This window comes from Eublepharis macularius, chromosome 3 (genome assembly GCF_028583425.1).
Source record: "Eublepharis macularius isolate TG4126 chromosome 3, MPM_Emac_v1.0, whole genome shotgun sequence".
NCBI classification, from domain to species: domain Eukaryota; kingdom Metazoa; phylum Chordata; class Lepidosauria; order Squamata; family Eublepharidae; genus Eublepharis; species Eublepharis macularius.
Window position 1 is genome coordinate 83,219,307 of NC_072792.1, and position 17,556 is coordinate 83,236,862.

General features: G+C 43.9%; 1 protein-coding gene across 1 annotated transcript in view; it reads right to left on the reverse strand.

Annotated features, from left to right (window-relative positions):
* LOC129326232 (cilia- and flagella-associated protein 47-like) overlaps positions 1 to 13,426 on the reverse strand; it is an 84,846-nt gene extending 71,420 nt beyond the window's left edge. The window contains exon 1 of the mRNA XM_054974394.1: positions 12,939 to 13,426. Coding sequence (XP_054830369.1) covers positions 12,939 to 13,426 — 488 coding nt within the window. The remainder of the gene's footprint in view (positions 1 to 12,938) is intronic.
* Positions 13,427 to 17,556: the final 4,130 nt, after the last annotated feature.

Below are 17,556 nucleotides of genomic sequence, written 5' to 3' on the forward strand. Positions count from 1 at the left end.
ATTTAAACTAACAATTAGCTAATACTTCACTCCATACGGTAAAGATTCCATCTCTTCCAATAAAAAGAAACCCATTCTAATAATTTTCGGACTGCCATAGTTCCCCTTTCACGTCCCACTTCTTTTCTAAATATGTTTTCAGTCTTCCCCAATCAGTAAAGAATTCTACCAGATTCTGATCTCTTAGCTTTCTTGTCATTTTATCCATTTCTGCCATGTACAGCAATTTATATATCCAGTCTTCAATAGTTGGTATTTCTTGCACCTTCCATTTCTGCGCATATAAAAGTCTTGCTGCCGTCGTCATGTAGAATAGTAATGTTCTGTATTGCATAGGAACATCTTCCATACTTAAATTCAGTAGCAATAGCTCTGGGTTCTTCTTTATTTGGGTCTGCAAAATCTCATTTATTACTTCTAAAATATCTCCCCAGTACTGTCTAGCTACATCACATGTCTACCACATATGATACAATGATCCTTCATGCTTTTTACATTTCCAACATTTATCTGACATATTTGCATTTCCAAGCGCAATTTTCTTAGGCGTTAAATACCATCTATAAATCATCTTATAGACATTCTCTTTAATACTGGTACAAATTGAAATCTTCAATGTAGTTTTCCATAAATATTCCCATGACTCCATTGTTATTTCTTTGTGACAGTTAATTGCCCACTTCACCATCTGTACTTTGACTGTCTCATCCTCTGTATACCACTTCAAAAGTATTTTATAAATTTTAGATATCTTTTTTACTTTCTTGTAGTATAGTCTCTTCCAACTCTGAGTTTTTCCATTTGATTCCTCCTTTTGAACAATCCGAGTTGTAAAGGTCTCTAATCTGTCTATATTGGAACCATCCATAACAGGAGGATAACTCTTCCTCCGTTTTGATTCTTATCGTTTTTTGTTCCATAATCAATATCTCTTTATATGGTAAACATTGTTCTCCATTATAGATAGCTCTCGGATCGATCACTTCAAACGGTACCACCCAAGAGGGGATACCTTCACCCAGATATTTTTTATATTTTTTCCAGACCGTGAAGAGGCTCCTTCTAATTTAATGGTGCAAAAACATAGAGTCAGCTTTTATGTTATCCTGCCACAAATAGGCATGCCATCCAAACAACTTCTTATAACCTTCCAATGTTAAGAGTTTGCAGTCTTTCAGTGACATCCACTCTTTTAGCCAAACCAAACATATTGCTTCATGATATAATCTAATATTCGGCAACTGCAGTCCACCTCTTTCTTTAGCGTCACACAGAACTTTCATTTTTACTCGAGGTTTCTTGCCTGCCCACACAAAGTCAGAGATCTTCCTCTGCCATTTTTCAAATTGTTTGGTATCTCTAATAATTGGAATTGTTTGTAATAGGAACATAATCCGTGGTAACACATTCATCTTAACTGCCGCTATTCTTCCCAGCCATGACAGATTTAATTTACTCCATTTAATCAAGTCTCTATCAATCTGTTGCCATAGCTTTTCATAGTTGTTCTTAAATAAATCAATATTTTTCGCAGTTATCTCAATTCCAAGATATTTAACTTTGTGTGTTACTTCACAATCAATAAGTTCAATTAACTCTTGTTGCTTTTGCCTAGTCATATTCTTGCATAGTATCTTTGATTTCTTCTTATTAACATAAAATCCAGCCAGATCTCCGAACCCTTTTATCTTATCAAGCAACTTTGGCATGTTTTGTATTGGATCTTCCACTATGAGCATCACATCATCCGCAAAAGCTCTAACCTTGTAGGTAAATTCTTTAATCTTTATGCCTCTTATAGTATCATCTTCTCGTATTTGAATCAATAGCAGTTCCAAAATCAAAATGAACAACAATGGAGATAATGGGCACCCCTGTCTTGTACCCTTTCTTATTTCCAATTTTTTTGTTAAATCGTCATTTACTACAATTGCCGCACATTGGTCTCTGTATATTGCTTTTACTGCTTGAATAAAATCTTTTCCCATTTGCAGCCTCTCCATTGTGGCAAACATAAAATTCCAGTTCAAATTGTCAAAAGCTTTTTCTGTATCCACAAAGAAGAAACCAACTTCCTTTTCACAATGTTTATCGTAGTATTCTATAGCATTTACTACAGTTCTCAAATTGTCTCTAATTTGCCTGTTTGGAAGGAACCCTGCCTGCTCTTCTGCAATAAACTCGACTAACCAGTCCCTTAATCTCCCCGCCAAAATTTTTGCAAAAATTTTGTAATCATTATTTAACAATGAAATAGGACGATAGTTCTTGACATTGCTTAAATCTTGATTTTCTTTTGGATTTCAATGATATGTTGGCCTCATTCCAAGACTCTGGTATCTTCTGTCCTTTTAAAATTTCATTCATTGCCACTTTCAAAAAAGGTGCCAGTTCATTTTCCAATAATTTGTAGAACCTAGCCGTAATTCCATCTGGGCCAGGTGCCTTCCCTAACTTAGTTGTCCGAAAAGCCTCTTTTATTTCCATCTCTGTTATTTCTGCATTCAGCTTTCCTTCCATTTTCCTGATAATATTGGTAAATTGATCTTGTTCAAATATTGATCAATAGTGTCCAGATTCACTTCTTTTCTTTGATACAGTTTTGCATAATACTTAAAAAAGCTCTACTAATAGCCAATTGATCGGTTAATGTCTTACCATCTTCTTGAATCTTAGTTATTACTTTTTTCTCCCTTTTCTTTTTCAGCTGCCACGCTAAATATTTCCCAGGTTTATTCACACCTTCAAATGACTTTTGATTCAGTTTTTTCAGTTCCCACTCTAATTCTTTATTATTCATTACTCTCAACTGTTCTTGCAAAATTTTTATTTCTTGATACAGCTTCTTCTTCCCTAGTCTTTTCTTTAATTGTAACTCCTTGGCCTTTATCTTTTCCATAATTTCTTGCCTTTTTTCTTCTTTTCTCCTCTTGTCTCTTGCATTTAAATCCATTAAAGTTCCTCTAATCACTGCTTTGTAGGTGTCCCAAACTTTGTCAATTGAAACATCTTTATTTAGATTATATTGTATAAAGAATTTGGTCTCTCTTTGTAGTAGCACTATATTATCTTCTAATTGCAGAAAATCTTCATTTATCCTCCATCCTCGTCTTTTGGTGCCTTTCCCAAATTTCCACATTACTGGATTATGATCTGAGCCTACTTTAGGCATTATTTCCACATCTTTAGTCCATACTGCCAAATCTTTGGAGGCCCATATCAATTCTTGATAATGTCGAGTGTCTCGCAGAATAGAACGTGTATTGTTTTGTTTTAGAATTACTTCTTCTCCATACATCTTCCAAATTTTCCTGATCTTTAATTTCAAAAAAGGATTTTGGCAAAAGTCCTCTTTTTTTGTGAGCACCCTTCCTTTTTTTATCATCATCCAAATTTGTTACTCCATTAAAGTCACCTGCCAGAATTATTTGAGCATATGTTAGTCCATCCAGTTGGTTTTGTAAATCTTTTAAAAAATTCTCTTTAGCACCATTAGGTGCATAAATCCCAATCAAAAGTATTTTCTTTGTATTCCAAATTATTTCCACTGCTACATATCTAGCTTCCGCATCATTTAAAATCATTTTCGGTTGCCGCTCATCTTTAATATATAAAACAACTCCTCTTTTTTTCTGATTTGATGCAGCTGCAAATTCTTTCCCCAGTTTAGCAAATTTAAGTATTTCACATCTTGTTTCCTAATATGTGTCTCCTGCAGACAAATTATATTACAATGTTGTTTAGATAGCCAGTGGAAAGTGGTTTTACGTTTAGAAGGTGAGTTTAGTCCATTTACATTCCAAGATATGATTTTACACTCCATAGTCAAATTTTAGATCTTTTGGGTAAGTCTTTTTCATAATCCTTTATGAACATTTCCATCTCATGTCCAGATCTGAGTGTTCTTTTAATCTCACGAAATTCAAAGCTCAATCCTTCTGGTATTTCCCATCTATATCTAATGTTCAATTCTTTCAACATTTGTACTAGTTCTCTGTATTTCTTCCTCTCCAATAAAAACCCCCTAGGCAGTTCCTTCATTATTCTCACTCTTTTTCCATCAATTTCCAAAGGGTTTTGAAATTGCTTACTCACAATCTCTTCTCTTATTCTCTTTGTTGTAAATTGGACTATTATATCTCTTGGTAAATTTTTTTGTGCTGCATATTTTGAGTTGATTCTGTATGTCACATCTAGAAAGGCTGCCACCTCGTCCACTTCTTTGTTCAAAAGTTCTCCTAGTATTTCTGAAATCTGCTCTTGGGTTGATTTCCTTTCCACTTCCGGGACTCCGCGAAATCTAAGTTGTTTTTCCATATGTTTACATTCCACCATGGCCATTCTTCCTTTCAAACCCTTGGTTTCTATCTTGTGTGATACAGCCAATTTGTCAGTTTCATCTTCCACTGTTTTAACTTTCTGCTGTGTCGATTGTAATTCTTTCTTGACCTCATCAATATTTTTGACCAGCTCCACCATCTCTAATTTAAAAGTCTCTTTGAGCTCCTTAATGTCCCTCACAATCTCTTGCATCATATTTTTGATCTCCCTATTCCCCTCTGCAACTTTTTTATCAAGACTGTCCACCGCCATTTGCCATTCTTTCTTCGACATCGTGGGGCTTGCTTTGCCTCGCTCCCACGAGTCTGCTCTTTTCCTTAGCTCCGTGGCGTGGCTGATTTACTTTTCTCAGTATAAATGTCAAGTTTTAACGAAATCTTTTAAAAATTAGCGACCTTAGTATCCAAAATGTCGGGTGTCTTTTCTCTATGGTTTTTACTTGAAGTTTATGCCCTTTCCCTTATTCAAAATGTCCTACTTCCACCCAATTTGAGGTCAAACCCTTTCCCTTCTCCAAAATGGCGTTCTTCCTCTTCCGGTTCTTCAAAGGCCGCTTCCAGCCAGTCTCTCATTTGCACTGACGCACTTCCAGTTCCTCTTCTCGGCTCAGCGTTTCTCACGATTTTTCAGCTTTCTCACACTTCGCTAACTCTTTCAAGCCGCAGGTATGTAAACAATAATTTATTTTCCGCGTTAGCTCTTCTCTGCAAAGTTCTTTTCTCTCAATTACTTTGCCGGAACATTCACAGTAAAGTTTTAAATCTTTTGCAATTTTTATCTTCTACTTTAATTCAGTTCTTTTACCAATTTTCTTCTCAGAAAGAGAGATAGCAATCTTTACCTTATTAGTCCTTCTTTACGGGTTGTAATCGCTGTTTCAGTAATTAAAATAATCCAATCTTCCCAACTTGATGCTGAAGCTTGGGTACGGAGGTCTTAAGCCAAAAACTTGACTCCAGAGCTGCTGCAGAGATCTTTGCCACCTGTCTATGAGCAGGACCTCAAGGCTGGGTGGATTATCGTTGCGTAGATCCCCCCCCCCACAGCCGAGATCAACTCACCCTTGGGGTCTTAAGCGTACTTGCCTGTTCTCCGCCTGAGAACAGGGGGCTGCGGGCGATCAGCACCCCACTAGCCCTCACAAACAGCAACACGGACAGGTCAGCTCCCCGAGCTGCATCAGCCCTCCATATTCCCCAAGCCGGAACTCCAAGATCTTCATTTTCATATACCATTTTTAGAGACTTGCATGTAATCCATACAATTTATAATCCACACAAACAGATTAGTAAGCAAATAATAAAAGTACACTTTGAGTACGCTTTATGACTAGCTAATCAGTTTACCCACACAATTTCACTTCCAAAGCACAAGGTTTCCTGGGTAAAAGGCACAATACACTCTTACACGGGTTGTTAAATTAAACTTGGTGGGTGGGACATTTACAGTGTATATTGTTTGTCTTCACAGAAGGCAACACACACACAATAATATCAATGAGTGTTTGCAAATATTTTGAGGAAAGTGATTACAGCAATCAACATTTTTAACATACAATGTGATTTTTAATAACTATAGTACACAGCACCAATATTAAAAAAGACAAGAAAAAATAATTACATTTCTGCCAAAAGGACAAGTAATATCTGTAAAATCTTTATTTGAAATATTTTATTTGTAAATACCACTAGTGATTAAATTGCTACAATACTGTTTATTCTTTGTCTTTCTTCCAATATCACATTCATAGGTACAAGTTTTACTGTTGACATAAGCAGAGCCTTGCTAAATCAGATTAAGGGTCTATATAGTCTAGATAGCCAGCAAAATTTGATTCACATAAGCATGGTTCAGATGTAACAGCAAACCACGTATTTCTGATACAGAAATATGCTTTGAAAGAGCTTCAGGTTTACTTATGAAAGTCCTGCTGCCACTCAAGTACATGAAGATTGTTAGTGTGGCCTCTGCTTTTGCAACAAACCACTGCCTGGGGAACTGGTTTGCACTGAAACCGTAAGTATAGTTTGTAGCCACAGGGGCAATGGTGGGAGGCGCAGGGTGCTGGGGTAAGAACAACCCATACACAGGAACTGGGGCAGAAAGGCCAACTTTACTGATTACAGCCATTGGAGCATTGGTGCAGCATAAGGCACAAATCTATGCATTGAACAATCCAACAGCTGTCAGGTGATGCTGTCCCTCCAGCTCACCTGCTGGGCACCAACCTCAGGATGGCAGGTGAGGTGAAAACACCCTCCCCCAGATCTGCCCCAGTGGTTGCCTGCCATATGGGGGTGAATCCAAGATCCCTTAAGAGGACTCCTGAAAATGGGGTGAGACAACCAACTGGCACAGTCTCCCTCCCCCACAACAGATCCAGTGCAATGCCCTACAAATCACCCCATAAAACTAGTGACAATGTAAAGGAAATCTGCCACCACATACAGACAGAACAACAGTGGGAGGGAGGGTGGCTTGGTGCACTGGGCTGTCACACCTCTTAGAGCACTGGGATGTCACACATCTCTAGAATTGCAACAAACTCTATGGTGAAACCAGAGTCTCCAGAGATTCCCAGATAGGATTGAAATAACTTCCAGATATTCCCCAGAAGTGATGTCACACGGTCAGCCCACTCCAATAACAACAACAACAACAACAACCAATTTATATACCACCCTTCAAGATGACTTAATACCCACTCAGAGCGGTTTACAAAGTATATTATTATTATCCTTACAACAGAACACCCTGTGAGGTGGGTGGGGCTGAGAGAGCTAGAAGCTGTGACTGACCCAAGGTCACCCAGCTGGCTTCAAGTGGAGGAGTGAGGAATCAAATCCGGTTCTCCAGATTGGAGTCCCGCACTCTTAACCACTACATCAAACTGGCTCGAAGCCACTGAGGCAATCCTAGGTGTTATTTTTTACCCTTTGAGTCAATTTGTCTGCCCCAGATTTCTATGTTGTTAAAAATTAATCACTGAGTTAGAAGTTAGTTTTTTGTTGCTGCATTATACAATAGTTTCTTTTTTCTTTTAGTGTACCAAGTGAAAAGTAAGACTATTGGGAAGAAAACTGGATTGTGATTTATCCTAGTTTGGGATCACCTTGTCCGTTTGTAGTGGGGTAATTTTCCCAAGGTCATTCAGCTGGCTTCAAGCAAAGCAGTGGGAATCAAACCCGATTCTCCAGATTAGAGTTCTGCCACTCTTAACCACTACAGCAAACTGGTACCAACATTGCAACTCTGCTATTTAAAAAAAAATTAAAAATTAGGAAAAAACTGGATTGGTTGCACCTCAACCGATCAGAAAGCAGAGGAATAAAGGGGAGGGTGAAAGGCAGGGCCAGGGCTAGGCCTCACACCTAAGAAAGCATTTTTCACTTCAAAAAAGCCCCGGTTTGACTTAGCCACAAAAAAAGGGGGGGATGTGTGCAAGGAGAAAATCCATAGAAAAACCAGGGAAAGTGCGATGCAGCCTTTCTCCATGTAGAACGCAAAGATGCCTGGCAAGGAGTTTTGGGGCTGAATCAGGGTATTTTGATTGCACATGCAGAACTCTGTAGAGAAATTGATGTGTATAAAGCCAGAATGGATGAATAAAACAAACCTATGCGGAAAACACTTGATAGTTTCAAAAGCAACTTTAAGACAGAAAATGTTAAATAATTTCTTTAGGAAAATCAGGTATGATTACTCATTATTTTTAAAAGGGCAATTGCAAGACTAGCAAGGAATGTGCAACACAAATCACAAGCCTTTGTGTTGTCACAAGATAACCCAAAACAAAGCATATCAAATTCTAGTAATGTTGCTTTTTCCACTTCCACTGAAGAGCCAATAAAAGTTCAAGGCATTACAAACCCTAGCCTTTAAGAAAAATAAACTAGATTTAATTTTATGAAGGACAACCATAACCATTTCTTTCTGTTCACACTGAAAACTTTCAGAGATAATTTGAGGTGAATTAAAAGGTATACCTTGAAGATAAAATAGGATATTTACTGCACCACCAGCAATCACAGCTGTATAAGCTTCTTCCCCAATTACACAATTTGCTTCAAATAAAAATCTGGAAGGACAACCCCAAGAGGCAAGTGATTAAATGTTGTCCTTTTAGCCATTTGGTTCTCTTGCCTGCCAACAAGGTTGGAAATATCTGCCTATAATGGAGATAACTGTGGTAGGGACATCTGTTCGCTGAGAATTAGAAATAGGCCAAAATTCTTTTCACTCAACATTCATTTAATTTCACTTGGCTAAATGATTGATTCCAAATTAAAGGTTGCAGCATCTTTAAATTAAAACTACTTGATATTTTCAAAAACATCTTGTCTTCTATAAGAAAAACACGTTTTACAGTGGTTTCTGCAGAAAAGCTTCCTCGACTATTTTGCTCTGTCCTCAGGAAAAATACCTTGTAGCCAACACAATATAAACAATAATAGCTGTGGAAGGATACTTGACACAAAATAGTTTCCAGGCACTTCCTGGGGCAAGCTCAGTGTTTAAGTTCAAAGAACAGACACTCAAAGCTGAATAATCTCGGACAGGCTCTTCAAAATAATTCCTTATTGTAATTCTCACAATTCCTTACAGATTCTCGCTATTCCTTATAGATGTGAGAAAGACAATCCACTGCAAATAGTCCATCTTTCAAAAGATATTGGAAAAGCATTAATTATAATTCCTCTAAACAAGCAAGCTGTGTTTGGTTCAGCACCATGCCAAGCTCATGCGTAAGGAACTGTTATTTTTTGTCTTCTTGATACTGATGTACTTACTTTAAAATCGGAAGAAAAATTATGTGTATTTCTTCTAAATAAAACTGGTAAGCTTGTCAAACATGTTTAAGAAGAAAGTGTGTTGCTGCTTCTCATAGTAAAGAATCTACAAGGTTCCTCAAACTTTTTCAGCCTCCAGGCGCCATTTGAACACGGATGGAGGGTGCAACCACAAAATGGCTGCTGCAGGTGACTGAGTCCACCACAAAATTTCATGGAGTGAGGTTATGCATAACCCTAAGAATAAATCTTCAGCATTTCAGGCAGAAGCTACGTACAGAATGCCTTTCAAAATGAATATATTGTTTAAAAATATTTTCTTGCATACACTTTCAGTTTCACAGTGAATGTCCTTGTACTGTGGTGACAGCTGCTGCAGAAATTTGCACAGCCAATCAGATCTCCAGTGGCCAATCAGACACTCTGCTGGGCAAAAGCACTATCTGGCCCCATGCCCACTTTCTTAAAACACTTGGCAGGCACCAGAAAAAATGTGAGCAGGCACCATGGCATCTACAGGCACCATGTTCAGGATTCCGGATCTTCAACAGTAGTTTCAATGTACAAATAAATATAGTGAAAAAATACTTACATGGAGGACAGAAAGATATAGTAACAACAGTATGCTGGCCTGGACTGAGAATCCCAAAATGTAAACTAAACTTGAAGAAACCATCATCTACTGCTTTGCCTGCAGCATCCAGATCTAAGTTCCACATAAGCTGTTGCTTTGAGATGTTTCTCAGGCGCAGTTTCTGCAGAAAGAGGTGGGGAAAACCAAGAGCATCATCATTTCATGACTAGAACAAGATCAACAACTCCATCTATTATTAACAACCAACTCCTGAAAGACTTATATTTAAAATGTTCGTGTTACCATTTTCCGAAAAGTATTATTTTCCTGTTTTAGGATTAATCCTGAAATGTGTTACTGGGTAAACATAACTTAAGAGTATTAATGTACATAAGGTATTATTAGGAAACTAGAGTTGTAAAGGCAAACTGTATGATTTTGTGACTGCTTCGACAATCCCAATAAATGCAATAATACTGGTATCAACCTCACTGTATAAGTAGTAGACAAACACAAATACTGAAGATCAGCGGTTAACAGTGCAATCCTAGAATGCTTTCCTGAGAATAAGCCCACTGAATAGACCAGAATAGGATTGCTTAAGATTGCTCTCTAAATGGCCCATGTAGATGTCAAAAGGTGCAAAACCAGGCAATCCACAAACAAGCTATGTATCTCTGCATGGTCAGGACTCCTTGGGGATACAAAAAAAAAAGATTTTGTAAATTAACCAAATGGAAAATACCTTTTAAAAAGAGCATAATGTTGACTTAAGAAAAAATTCTGTGATGATAACAGTGTTTCGCTTACCTGTAACTGTTGTTCATCTAGGTCTTCTGTGCAGGCACACATGGGACTGCGTACACGCAGGCTAGCTGATTTCGGAGATTTTACATGCCTCAGAACTACAAGGGGGTGCCCTCGTCTCTCACTGCACATGTGTGGGCACTTTTCCCGCCGAAAACGGCTCTTAAGAGGCGGGGCACCTCCGGTGTACCCTCAAGTCCTCTTTCGCCGCCAAGCCCTAAGGAAAGTACCAAAGACATTAGCAGGGAAGGAGGGAGAGTATGTGTGCCTGCACGGAAGACCTAGATGAACAACAGTTACAGGTAAGCGAAACACTGTTTTTCATCTACAGTCTTCCTGTGCAGTCCCACGTGGGAGATTACAAAGCTTAATTACCTAGGTGGAGGTATGGACTAGTTTGTCACAGGAAAATTGATTGCAGAACTGCTGTACCCACTGCCATCTCCTTTCTGTCTAGGATGTCAAGGGCATAGTGTTTAACAAACGTGTCAGCTGACGCCCACGTCGCTGTGCAGATGTCCTGGATTGGGACCCCTCTCAGGAGAGCTGCCGATGATGCTTGAGACCTGGTGGAATGAGCTTAAACTTCCAACGGACAAGGTAAGTTTGCAGTTCTATAACACAACAAAATAGTTTGAACACCCAAGGGGCAAAGATTGGGGACTAGCCTTCGTACCCTTCTTTGGGCCCGAGAAGCACACAAACAGGTGAGAATCTATTCTAATAGACTTTAAGCAATCTAAGTAACAGAGGATTGCCCTACGCACATCTAAAGAATGAAGGGCCTTTTCAGCCTCCGAATTCTGGATACAGAAAAACACTGGTAAGGATATTTCCTGGGAAAGGTAGAAGCTAGACATCACCTTAGGTAGAAAGTCTACCTTTGTCCTAAGGACCACTTTCTCTGCATGGACTTTCAAATAAGGGGGTTCACAGAATAACACAGCTAATTCCCCCACCCTCCTGGCCAAAGTAACAGCTACCAAGAATGCTACCTTGAAAGATAGGAAACGCAACGGACACATGGCCAATGGTTCAAAAGGCTTGGACGTGAGTTTAGTCAAAACCATAGGTAAGGACCACTGTGGGACTATAGCCCTGACAGGGGGAAACAAGTTATTTAACCCTTTTAAAAACATTTTGGAAGTATAGTGAGATAAAACTGTTATTCGATCTACTGGGGGACGGAAGGCAGAGATGGCCGCCATGTAAACTTTTACAGATGAGTTAGACAAACCCCCTTGCTTAAGTTCCCAAAGGAAATCTAGAAATTCTGATAGAGAGAACGAAAGGGAATCCAAGTTCCTCTCCTGACACCAAACGTTAAATTTATTCCATTTAATGGTGTAGGACTGACGAGTGGACAAACATCTCGCATTTTGTAACACGTGGGTTACTTCTTCTGAGAAGGTGTGCTCTGAATGATCAGCCAGGCAGTCAGTTTGAGTTTCTCTACTCTGTGGTGAAATACTCCTTTCCACAATAACAGATCTGGTTCCATCGGGAACTGGTATAGTTGAGACTGCAACCTCAGGAAAGAGTGGAACCATGGCTGCCATGGCCAGTACGGAGCTATCAGGATGGCCGACGCTCCGTCCGCCTGAATCTTGCTGATCACCTTGGCCAGAAGTGGAAATGGGGGAAACATGTAAAAGAGGTGAGTGGACCACTTCAGTTGAAATGCATCCTCAAGTGACCCACGACCTATGCCACCTCTGGAACAGTACTGGGGAGTCTTGTGATTGTCTTCGGAAGTGAACAGACCCACATCTGGAAAACCCCACTCTGAAAACACTGGGTGTAAATAAACGTTCTGCAGCAATCACTCGTGATCACCTGCTTAGATGGTCTGCTACTGTGTTGTCTATACCTGGTATATGGACTGCTATCAACCAAACGGAGTTGTCCGTGGCACAGTGCCAGAATTTCATCGCTTCCTTGCACAGAGTCACTGACCCTGCTTGTTTATGTAAAACATTGTTGTATTGTCTGTAAGTATCTGGACGGTCCTGTTCCTTATGGTATCTGCAAAGGAGATCAACGCATATACTACTGCCCTCAATTCCACAAGGTTAATATGCTCTTGTTGTTCAGATTCATCCCATACACCATAAGCATAATATCCCTTACAATGAGCCCCCTAACAAAGGGTGGATGCATCTGTAGTAACAGAGACATCTGAATGTCTACAACCAAAATGAACCCCTTTAAAAAGGTCAGAGTCGACCATCCACCAGTCTAAGGAGCCCAGAACTTGTCGGGGCATATTCAATTTCTTGAGCTGGGAGTCCTGCTCAGGGCAGAACACAGAGCTAAACCAAAGTTGCAACAGGTGCATATGTAGCCTCGCTAGGGGAACTACAGCAGTGGTAGAGGACATGCAGCCCAATAAGGTTTGAACAAGACGGGCGGATTGAAATCTGTACCTTTTGAACCTTCTTTTCAGCGCCTTTATCTTTAGGGCTCTCTCTGAAGGCAAAAACACCACATCCTGTACTCCATCGATCACAGTTCCAATGAACTGTACAACCCTAGAGGCGTCAAATTTAGAATTTTTTTTATTGACGAACAGACCCAATTTCAAACAGGTGGATAAAATTATGGAAACCTGTCTAGACATATCAGTAGGTGACTGAACAACAAGCAACCAGTCATCTAAGTATGGAAAAATGCAACAACCCTGTATCCTCAGGAAGGCTATCACCACCGCCACGCACTTAGTAAAAACTCGTGGAGCTGTAGATAATCCAAAGAGGAGAACCCTGTATTGAAAGATTAGTTCCCTGTAGGTAAATCGTAGGAACTTCTTGTGTTCCTCAAAAATTGAGATACGAAAATAGATGTCTTTCAGGTCTATCACTGCAAACCAAGACTGTAGTGGTAACAACGTCAGCACTGCCTGTAGGGTCACCATCTTGAACTTACGAACTCAAATAAACTTATTCAAATTACAGAGGTCTAAGATAGGTCTAAAACCCCCATCTTTTTTCTCTACCACAAAGAAGTTGGAATAGAAACCCAAGAGCAAAGATTGATCTGTAATTTCAATAGCTCCCTTGGCCAGAAGGGCTGATAACGCCACCAAAACTCCTGGCTGGGCCCCTTTGTCAGAAAAAACAGGGAGTCGTAAGTAAGGTAACTGTAAAAATTCAACTTTATAATCAATTTGAACAATTTTCAAAACCCAAGCATCAGAGGTAATTTTGCACCATTCTGCCAGAAATGAATTCAGCCTGACTCCAAACATAGGGTCAGGTCCCTGTAATTGTAAGTGTGCCTGTTCCTTCAAATGCTGCTGATTAGCTCTGTGTTTGCCCTTATGATTTTGCTTTCTCTTAGGAAAGGATGACTGAGGGCTGTGATAGGACCGTTGGGGATGGTAGGCATACCCCTGGTAAGGACGGAAGCGGTGCTGATGACCCCGTGAGAAGGATCTATACTGGAATCTTGCAGCAGAATGATGCTTCTGTTGCTGGAATATAACTCCGTAGGAGCAAGCGGTAAATCTATCCTTCCGTTTCTTAGAGAGCTAGTCATCTGTTTTCCCTGAAAAGAGGGTAGGTCCTTCGAAAGGGTGTCAGGCGGGAGGGTGCCCCCTGGCGACAACGATGGCGACGGGTCAGAACGGGACACCCCCGGCAGGTCCATGCTGGGTCCCCGGCGATCGGGCGGGTGGCCTGGTGGGCAGGTGCTGGGCCGGCCGGCGGAGAGCATCCCCCTTGAGGCCTCAGAAAGGCGGCCACCGTCTGGTCTGGCGAGGCCAGCCAGCAATTTGCTCCACCCGGCCAGCCGTCCCTTTAGCGTCAGGGGTGGCTGGCACCGTTTCAATCAACACTCCTCCTCAGCCATGGGTTGAGCTCTCCTAAATACCCTTCTTCATTAGGGCCACCCCCACCCCTCCTTTCCAGTGCCCGCTCCCAATGTCATTCCCACCACCTGAGCCAGGCGCGGCCACATCCTTTGGCCCCACCTGCCCCTGCCCCATTGGCCGTTTCGCCCCTGTTCCCGCCCCTCTTCCTCCTTGCCCCCCTCCCCTCCAATGGCCTGCCCCGGGAGGTGGCCGTGTGGGCCGCCTGTATGCCCGCTGTGCCCACCTCCTCCCTTGGCCTCCTGTGGGCTGTAGGCCCGGCTAGCCCTCTGCGCCGGCGCGGGCGTCCTGCCGTGGCTCGGCCTTCCGGGCGGTCGCTCTTCACCCCTCCCGCGGCTTCGACGCTCTTCCCGCGGACGCCCTTGCCGCCGGGGCCAAGGGCCCGCCCCTGCCGTTGGCCTCCTCCTTCCTCAGCCGCGCACCGCCCAGCGTCGGGTCTCTGGCCGTGGCAGGCCAGCGGCCGCGGCCGTCAGCTCCGGCTGGCTGGCGGGCCTTCCCTCCGGGTCGGACGGTGAGCCCACGGCGCTGCCAGCGTCCCTCCTGATGAGGCTCCCGGCCGGCTCCCGGGGCTGCAGGTGGGTGTCAGCTGGGTCGAGGGCGCCGGCGGGGGCGGGGTGGCCCAGTCCGAGGGCGCAGTGCCACCGCCCCTCGAACACACACACCCCTGGGTGTCGTGCTGGGTCCTCCGCGAACATCCAGGAGAGGAAGTCGGCATTGGCGTGCAGTTTCACTGGGCGGTAGTGTACTGTAAAGCTGAAAGGGAGAAGGGATAGGTACCATCATAAGACCCTGGCATTATGGTCCTTTAGCCGGGACATCCAGAGAAGGGGGGCGTGGTCCGTCTCGAGGGTGAAGGGGTTGTTGACGAGGTAGTACTGAAGCGCTCCGACGGCCCATTTCACCGCCAGAGCTTCCTTCTCCACGACAGCGTACTTCTTCTCAGCGGGCTGCCGTTTCCGGCTGATGAAGTGGGTGGGGTGTTCTTGGCCTTCGTGCTCCTGCGACAGGACGGCCCCGAGCCTGATGTCCAACGCGTCCATTTAGAGTATGAAAGGCTTGTCAAAGTCCGGATTGCGGAGGACAGGTGCTTCTGACAGTGCCGCCTTTAGGTCCTCAAAGGCGAGCTGGCCTTGGGGCGTCCACCGGATCCGGTTAGGCTGGTCCTTCCTCAGCTAATCGGTCAGGGGGCTGGCCCGTCTGGCGTACTGCGGTATGAATTTGCTATAGTACCCGACGAGTCCTAAAAACCCTCGTAGCTGCTTCTTCGTCTCCAGCCATGGGCAGGCTTCGAGAGTGGCCACTTTGTCCGGGAGGGATCGCAGCTGCCCCCAAACAACCAGATCAACCCAGGTACTTGAGTTCCTGGAAGCCAAGGCGGCTCTTCGTGGGGTTGGCCTTGAGGCCCGCGTCGCGGAGGGCTCGGAGCACGAGCTGGAGGTGGCGCAGGTGGAACGGCCAGTCCGGGCTGTAGATAAGGATATTGTCGATGTAAGCGGTGGCGAATCCTTGGCAGTGCACTAGGGCCCGGTCCACCAGCCGTTGAAAGGTCGCCACCACTCCATGTAGCCCGAACGGCATCACCTGGATCTCCAAGAAGTCCTGGGGGGTGGCGAATACGGTCTTCTACTGGTCCCCGGGCACCATGGGGACCTTCCAGTACCCTTTTGTAAGGTCCAACGCTGAGAGGTAGCAGGCGGTGCCCAACTGGTCGATCAGGACGTCAACACGGGGCATCGGGTATGCGTCAAACTTCGCCACCTTGTTGACCTCCCGATAGTCAACAGAACCTCACCGAGCTGTCCGGTTTAGGCACGAGGACGATAGGGCCCCTCCACTCGCCAGTCAAAGGTCGGATTACCCCCAGGCGCAGCATATCTTCCACCTCCCGGGCCACTGCGACCCATTGTTTCCGAGCCAGGGGCCTCCACGTCGCTCGTGTGACCTGCCCCGGGGCCGTGGGGATGGCGTGCTCTGGCAGGTTGGTGCGCCCGGGCCGGGTCGAGAAGAAGCCTGGCAGACTGTCTAATAGCACTTGGAGCCGCCTTCGTTGCTGAGGGTTTAGAGCGGCATCTATACTTCCGTATAGATATACTCTCGACTTCCGTAGATGACACATCTACCTCTACAGCCTTACCCATGCGCTGCAGCAGCTCTGAATATGTCCAGAAATCATCCGTCGGCGAGGCTTCCACCAAACGACCAATCACACCCTCCAGAGAGTCGGATAGAGGCGAATCGTAGGGTTGGTGATGCAGGGAGCCCTCTTCAAAGCCCAACTCCAAGCCACGCGGGGTTCTTCTAGAACCAGCATAGGAGTATGCCCTCATCGAAGGGGACCTCGAGCAGTCTGTCATCAAACGTTCTGAGTAGTATGAGCCTTCTCTGCAGTGGCGATATAGAGCCTCATCTTCGCTGGCACGGTAACTCCTCGAGTAAGGGCTACCCTCTCTATATGGGTTAGGGCTCATCCGATGTCTGGAACGTCCTCACCCTTCCCAGGAAGAGTGCGATGACCACGAGTCATGGCACGGTGACCTAGAACGTCCCAATGGAGTAGGGGGCTTCTCTACTAGGATCACATCCTCCTCCAACCCGCTCCTAGAACGAGGGGAACTGTGGGGTGATGAATGATCGCCCGACCATCAATGCCTCTTCTCACGGGGCTCGGAACCGATGTCCCCTTGAGGCTCAGTAGAAGTCTAGGAGGAGATCATGCTTTCCAAGATTGCCTTCTCGCACGTCAAAGAGTGATGCCTTTCCTTCTTCTTTTTTTGAAGGCAGATCCGAGGCCACCACCGGTTCCAAAGCCTTCGGAACTGAGGAAGATTCATATTCTTTGTTGCGAGGGGACCGTCAATCTGAAGAGATGAGCGACATGGAAGGCGTTCTGCTCCAAGGAGTCTTGGAGCCCAAAGCCTTTGATCTGGAACCATCCCGTTGGGACTGGGTTGAACAGTCCCGGATAACAATTGGTACCAAAGGTGTCCCACTCCAAGGAGTTCTTGACTCCGAGGAAGTCGGATCCAAGGCAGGTATCACCAGCGCCGAAGAGCTGCAGGCCGTTCGGGAGATCGGATCTGATGATGGGCACGACTCCGTATGGACAGGGGCGTGGTGTCTTTGCTCCCGAAGGTACAGGGTCGGGTAGATCTGAAGCACTCGACATGGCAGAAGAC